The sequence below is a fragment of the Egretta garzetta genome, unplaced genomic scaffold (genome assembly GCF_000687185.1).
Source record: "Egretta garzetta isolate BGI_Z169 unplaced genomic scaffold, ASM68718v1 scaffold248, whole genome shotgun sequence".
NCBI classification, from domain to species: Eukaryota; Metazoa; Chordata; class Aves; order Pelecaniformes; family Ardeidae; genus Egretta; species Egretta garzetta.
This window is the reverse complement of record NW_009260596.1, coordinates 1,469,807-1,477,277: the sequence shown is the minus strand read 5'-3', so window position 1 is coordinate 1,477,277 and position 7,471 is coordinate 1,469,807. Positions and strand designations below refer to the sequence as shown.

At 38.0% G+C, this 7,471-nt stretch overlaps 1 protein-coding gene across 1 annotated transcript in view; it reads left to right on the top strand.

Moving 5' to 3' along the window:
- The window catches only part of SDCCAG8 (SHH signaling and ciliogenesis regulator SDCCAG8), a 101,133-nt gene that overhangs the window by 47,544 nt on the left and 46,118 nt on the right, over nt 1–7,471 (top strand). The window contains exon 12 of the mRNA XM_035900255.1: nt 7,332–7,459. Within this exon, the coding sequence (XP_035756148.1) occupies nt 7,332–7,459 (128 nt within the window). The remainder of the gene's footprint in view (nt 1–7,331; nt 7,460–7,471) is intronic.

Genomic DNA, 7,471 nt, shown 5'->3' with positions numbered 1-7,471 from the left:
GGTTGGCCTTCTGGGCTGCCAGCGCACATTGCCGGCTCAGGTCCAGCATTTCGTCCATCAAGTCCCTCTCAGCAGGGCTGCTCTTGATCCTTTCTAACTCTGTGTCTCTCAGTTCATATGACCTCACAACTTTTCATCTTTCTCACGCCCATCAATATCTCTAGTTAGTGGTAATTTTGAAATAGTTTTCAAGTAGAGCAAGTACTCAAAAATAGAGTAGGAATATTTTCATGCACAGCCATTAATGTATAATACCTGCTAATGCCTCAGGTAGAGTGTAAAAGGCAAAGTGGAAGTTTTAGACATAGCGCTTTATTGTTTCTGTAGACCTCCTAGTATTATATAAAGTGCAAATACATGTAAAAGTTGTAAGGTGGTTCCAGTGGTGTAACTGCATTCTAAATAGAGAAAGCTGGAAAAAAAATCCAGTGGGAACAAGAAAGTCCATTTCAGCAAAATTGAAATTCTCAGAAAAAACTAGTGTAGTATAACAAGTTGGGTAATTATTTGCATTGTGAGGAAGATAGTTTTAAGCTAATTTGTCAAATAATTGTAGTTAATCTCTTGACAAAGTTGGAAATGTGGACAGAGCTTAATCTTTTCTTGTTTTCTCCCCGAAAGCGTTTGTTGTAATTTGAGGTGGTTTTGTGAAGCATTAGTAGCCTGGCAGAGCTGTGTTTTCTGTTTTTTTTACCTCAGATAGGGTAGTAAAAAGCTTTGTTTCATTGCTTCACTAATGTACTTTAAAGGTATTTCTACTAAAGTTATTTCTGTAGCGTCTTCTAGCCTTCCAGATCCATATTTAAAGAGCTGAATCAATGTGAATGGTTAATTTTTTACCACTTTTAAGCCTTTGACCTTTATATAACTCTTATAATTGCTTGTAGTAGGTTCTGCTTCACATGGTTATAAGAAGAAAACTCTGACATTTGATTATTTTAGGAAACTCTCTATATCTCAACTAATGTAACTAGGCATCTTACACTGTAAAAGCAAAAATCAAGATTAAAAAAAATTTTTTTTGTAAAGCCTCACTTCTCACAAATAGGACCACATGCATCCTTAACAATGATGTAGTCCTCTAGTTCTACCAATTAAATTAACAATTAGGTCCCTACAAAATTTGACCACGCAAATATAGATTGTACTGAAGCTCAGCAAACACAGTGTGCTGGCTGGGGTAGTTTCCAGAAACTTGAGCTTTCTGCTGAGAAGACCTGGCAGCCAGCTCCAGAATCAGCATCCGGTCAGCTCCCAGAAACAGACATAAAGAGCAACTCAGTGGGTAATTCCCACAATGGGATACAGGAAGGGCAATTTTTCATCTCCTTGGAGAGGTTTAAAGAAATTACCTGATCATCATGCTTTTAAAAGTTATTTCTACATAATTCTTGCACAAACATGCACGTGTGCATCTTTTTTTATTTATTTTTTTACATAAGAACATTCATTTCATGCCTCTCCTCTGCCCTGTAAAAGCACCAAGAGCCATAAAACTCCAGCCAGTCCAAATATGCCATGGTGGATTTACACATGCAGTAAAAAAAAATCAAAACCTTTATTACAAAAAAAATGAGGATGGCAAAAAATCCATAGTGTTTTCTAAGAGGAAACAAGGAAACACTGTCCAGCTATGTCCTTAGTCATAGCAGTCCTAGGTATTAACAAGGACCTGTTAGATGAAAATGCAGAGGCCTTACCACAGGAAGATAACTAAAACAGTCAATACTAAACAAATGGTTCCTAGAAGCCTGACTTAAGAGAAGGGGAGAAATCTTGTGACGCTGCGTCTTACTGACTTGATCCAAACACACAAACAAGGTACATGTTCTAGAGCTCTGTTAATTTAGAAGGTGTGGAAATTAAATAATTTGAATCATTGCTACACTTAAAACCAGCATTTACTTATTTACCTGTAGAATTTGGGGTCTTACTGTGATGTATTTCCTTACCTAAATGTTTGAAAATACTAAGACTTCAGATAGCATAAGATAAAACTCTGTAAACACATTCTCCATTATAAATAGCTGAATAGGGTACTCCAGTGCTGTTAAATTGAAAAGCGGGTCTGAAAGCAGTTTTAGGAGTTTTACATTAATAGAGAAAATGATTTAAGACCATTCCTGGGGAGAATGACTTCTTGGCAAATTGCTTTTTTTTTTTTTTTTTCATATTTGCGGACCAACCTTTAGGCTTGTCTGCTGACCTGAAAAAAACCCAAGCCCTTATCCTTCTGTGTATGGCATATTTATGAAGATACATATGGAGGACAGAGGGAAGAAAATTGTGAAGTGTTCTGACTCAACATATGATCTTATTCTGTATACATTCTTTTATGACCTTTATAATTGCAGTATTTGAATGCTTTCTGATAGTGAAGTAAGAGACTGCAAACATTTTTCTTATGTTTCCCCCTACAGAATAGGGTAGGTATTGTGACATCTTGTTTCAGGTTTTATTCATTTTTTCTGCCATGAATGCTGCTGTGTGGGTTTTGGCTTGGGTTGTTTTTTCCCTGTAGCCTGAAAGAGGATACACTCTGATTTTTCCATTCTTCCCTTGACACCTGTAGCTGAAATAATATGAAATAACCTGCGAGAAGATGGTTTGGAAAGCTGCTTGTAATGGACATTCCACTAGACCTGTATCATGGAAGGCTTGCAAAGTAGACTGCATAAAACATTGCTGGGCCTTTGTACCCAAAGTTATTGGCTAAAATCTTTAGAGTTCCTAATACACATAGGCTTTCAAGTCCTGTTTTCAGAAGTGTTCTAATTGCTTTGAGTGACCGCAGGCCAGATTTTGGGAATTAAGTGCTTGGGTACCTTCACAAAACTGTTTTTTCCATTTGGTACCTAGAAGCTTGTACTACACATTTATTTTCAAAAGTACTGGGAGAAGAAGCCCGGTTCCTCTAGAACTTCTTTTCCTCTTCTGATGGGGATTCGTCATATGGAAGTTCACAGAGGTGGCCCACTTGGCTACCTGTTATATGGGAAGAGGTCTGTGCTCAACCACTGTGGCCTGTAGTAACAGCACCAGTGTTAGGCTCGACTGGTCCTCTTGCTGCTTGAGTGTTGATGCTGAGTTCCAGGACAGGTCGTTTAGACCAACAGTCTTGTTACTTCAGATATCTCAAATGGTTGGAACACTAAATGCCTGAATAATTTATGAAGTCCAGTTTAAAGTACGTATATATGAAAGCCTAAAATATTTTAATAATTATTTTTTAAACTATAATTAAGAAATGAAGATGTCAGAAATAACCTTATGATAACCTTTTGTGTGCCACTGAACTGAGAGAATTGTTAGAGTATTTTAATTTGTCCAATTAAGTTCATAGTCCATACTAATGGATCCATTAGCTTTTTACAAAATGCCGCATGTTGATCTCATGGAAAAAATCAAATATTCAATATAGGAAGCGTGGTCGCTTCACATCACAGTTGCTTTGTCAGAAGACTGGCAGCCTCCAGTCAGAGGCCTAATTCTACATTGAGACTTATCCTGTATTTTTTTCAGTCTGTATTTTTACTGTTACCAAAGCAAAAAGACTCTTGCAGGAATAGCTACTGTTAAATTGCACTGTGAAATTCAAAGTTTTATCAGTCTAAGTTCTGTTCTTTTACAGTAAAAAATCAATGAGCTATTATGTCAAATATGACTTTCACATTACTAGTCTTACATCCTTCCTTTTTCTTTACTGTGAAGCCATTTCACAGAGGGCAGTGCTCTGTTGAAAATGGAGCTGTGATCCAATTTGTTAGTGGTGGGAAATGGTTTTTTTTTATTAAATTAGGTGGCTGAAATCCAGCCAGCATACTTTTATGTTAGGTTTGAGGTTAAAGTGAATTTTTCACTTTATTTTCAGCAAGGTTTTTTTTTAAGGTTTGCAAGTGATGGCAATCTTGTTCTTTTTCCTGTGCTATAAGCTACACTTTACTGTGCCCTTTGTTTTGTCAAGAATATTTAGAAAGCATCACTTTCAGTCACTGCAAACCAATATCCGGTTCATTGAGATATGCGAAGGAGTTAACTAAGTAGGCTGCTCTTGACAGACGTAACTCAGACTCAAAACAATCAGCGTTTAGAACTAAAAATCACTGTGAAAAACTTGCACTTCAGAACTGATCTCAAGGAGCGCTCGCACGAATGAGTCCTTGGTTGCTTCTGACTTTATGGCACAAAAATGAGTCACCATGACTTCAATGCTTCTGCTTTAGTAAAACTGATCAATGTTATTGGCCAAATCCAGAATTATTATCAGATGGGCATTTATTTTGTGTTTTACAATGGATACTGCGTGAAATAACTAACTTTTGCTACTGTCTCCAATTATGATTCAGTGTTTGCATTCTAGTAGAGAACAGGCTGCTGCAGTTTAACCACTGTGTCCCCCTTTTTTGATACCTATAGATGATGCTTTAAAAAGTTCCAGTACAATTCATCTTAAGCTGCCATTTCTGGTTCAGATCTTAACCTGTGTCATCAAAATCAGGCTGTTGTTGCTCTGCTTGATACTGTCGCAGTGCTCTTCTTTAGTCAATATGAGAAATTCTGAGGTTTTTGTAGGAGGAAACTCCTCATATCTTAACACTAATGCTAGAGGGGTATAAATGTTTCCTTCTGTCTACAGTCCATAGCTTTTCTTTTTCTAAAATTAAGCTCCCCTTCTTTCACAATTCAGAGTAATTGCAAATAAGCAGCCAGCGTCAAACCTTCTAAAACTCCCTCAGTATTTGCCCGTCGCAGCAGGACTGTTACCAATAGTTTCTGCAATGTCTGCTGCCTTCTGCATGTTTTATCTATGGGGTTTTTTTGTTGGGTTTGGTTGGTTTTTTGTTTTTTTTTCTTTTTTCTCTGTATATACAAAATGTGTTAGGGAAATTTTTCTGTAGGAGGGCAGAGAAGATTGAACTTAAAGAGCAGGGAAGGTGTCAGCTCAAGGTGTGGGTAAAAGACTTGCCACTCAGTTTAGACAGCTTTGGCTCCAGGAAATTTTTTCGTTCCTCACCAGCTCTAGGCATCTCAGATATTGCTCTTTATGTGGCACTGCATGTGTCTCAATCCCAAAATTTTCTAGGTGCTAAGATTGAGACTAATCAGCTACCCTTCTGTGTAAGACTTACCTGAGTTTTCCTAGTCTTACAGTTGAGCTTTTATCTACTGTATAAACTCATCTATTTTCACCTACCCCATATGCACTTCAGCTATAAGGAACTCACCATGTATCTGTGGTTTCTGAGCTCCTACTAGTTTGCTCTATACAGCAAGTAACACAGGTGAGTGGCTTTTTTGGATGGATCCCCTTGGCAAGAGACTGTTTCTGGTGGCAGCAGATTCTCCATTTATTTTGAATTTGCCCATTAGCATGTGTTCGAAAGGAGGGACCCTAGCAATGAGGAATGGACCTTCATAGGCTTGCGGTGGTAGCTTGAGCTGTGCAGCTTGATACATGCTGAAGGCTACCCCCAGCAGAATGCGAGCCAGCCAGCTGTGTGCCAGATGACAGCACAGCACCCAACTGCACACAGCCATCTTGCGTGAGGTGCTATTAAATAAAACGCTCTGCTACTGCCACTTCCTTTAGCTGAAAGTGTCTGGGGGATGTGTTAGGTGCTGGTGTGGGGTTTTTTTGAGCAGTCTGGCGCTCATGACAATTTTCTGAAGGTAAAAGATGTTTGGAAGGGGGGAAGGGGTTTAAATAGGCTGGTTCCCAGCAAATATGGGAAGATTTTTCATAGTAATTCCTTCCATATTTGGAGCTTACACTTGGGAAATGACGTAAGCATCACTCCTTAGGATAGCCCCAATATGGTTATGAAGTAATTCTGAGAATGATGTGATGAAGTGCAGTTCAATGTATAAAATGTCCTTGAAAAATGTGCTTTGTGTCCTTAACACTGTAATATTCTTGCTATCTAAATGTATTCTCTGTGTCAAATCATTCTCAGTCTTACCTCAGAAAAAACTGCCTGTGATTTCAAAGGGAGTTTTGCCTAAGGTAGGGCTTGCAACATCAGGACCAGGAATTAGTGTAATGTGACCCACCATTTGTATTGCTTTGGGGTAAATTTAAGAGAGAAGATTTAACATTGTGTGTGTCATGCTGAGATATTGCAATATCTCGGATGGGTTATTAGGCACCAATCCAAAGGTTAAGTGCAGCAACCACATGAGATGTGGCTTTATCCTTATATGATCTATGCCCGTGTTCTGTTTTGTAGTCCCCTGAAATAGGTATTATCTCTAGAATAAAACAAAACATTTATAAGACCTTATTGAAACCTATTCCCAAGCTATTAAATGTAGTTTCAGTAGAAAAGTGTGTCATTTGAAATCTAGAAATCAATCCTTGTAACATGTGAACTCACTGGAGTTGCATTTTTGAATCTGGATCCTAGTGTGCACCAGATAAATATTCACGACCTTTGGGAAAGTCTAGATATGAATTTGCAGTTTAGGACCTTTTCTAATTTATATGCATATATTTTTGGGGGGTTTTATTTTCCATGCTGTTTTTGCTTGGCTTGCATTAAATAAAATGCTTCATTGGAGTGTGGTAGTCTAGCATTTGTTTTGCCTCAGGAGTAGATTGCCCCATCTTGCATATCTGGTCAAGTAAATTGCTCTCTTGCTTGCGTACTTCGATAATAATACTGGGCTTTAGACCTTCCTGTACAACCCCCCAGTGAGCAGAACCACAAGGGGCTGGGCCTGTGTGGTGCTAACAGGCGTCTCTATTGTAATGGCTGCATTCATCTCCTATTAACATAAATTAATAGCTAAAACTTGTTTGGTTGCTTAAAAAAAACTCATTAAGCTTTCAGAGTAGCTGTATTATGAGCAGTGTGGCAATCACTCCCATTGACTTATCTCCTGCTGGTTCACTGGGAACCAGTCCATCTCAGGGTCAGGTCCCTAAGCTTCATTGCAGAATTAAATAAATAGCATTTAAAAGAAAATGCAAATAATCTGTTCAAAGCAAAGTGGATGTTGGGGAACTTCTTTATGAAAAAGCAGGCGTGTTTAAAGTTTTTTGAAAATAAAATCAAATTTTTGTCTGAAAGGCTAATTTTTGCTCAGGAAATGGTTCATATTTTTTACCCATTTTATACTAGCCACTGGAGAATGTTTGACATTGTAAGAGAAAAAGGTCAGTTTGTATAACCTGAAGTGGGAGGGGAATGTTTAATGTGAAAAGCTTGGCCAATTTTTTTTTTTTTTAATTATTACTAATAATCGAATGTTCTGCTTTGCCTTTTTAATTTATCATCTTGAGTATATGATTTTTATTTTTCTTTATTTTCTATTTGTGGGTTTTTTTATAGATTGGAGAAAGAGAGTATTCAGCAAAGCATTAGCAATGAAGCAAAGGCCCGAGCCCTTCAGGCCCAGCAAAGAGAGCAGGAGCTGACACAGAAGATGCAGCAAATGGAGGCCCAGCATGAGAAAACTGGTAGGTGGTAGG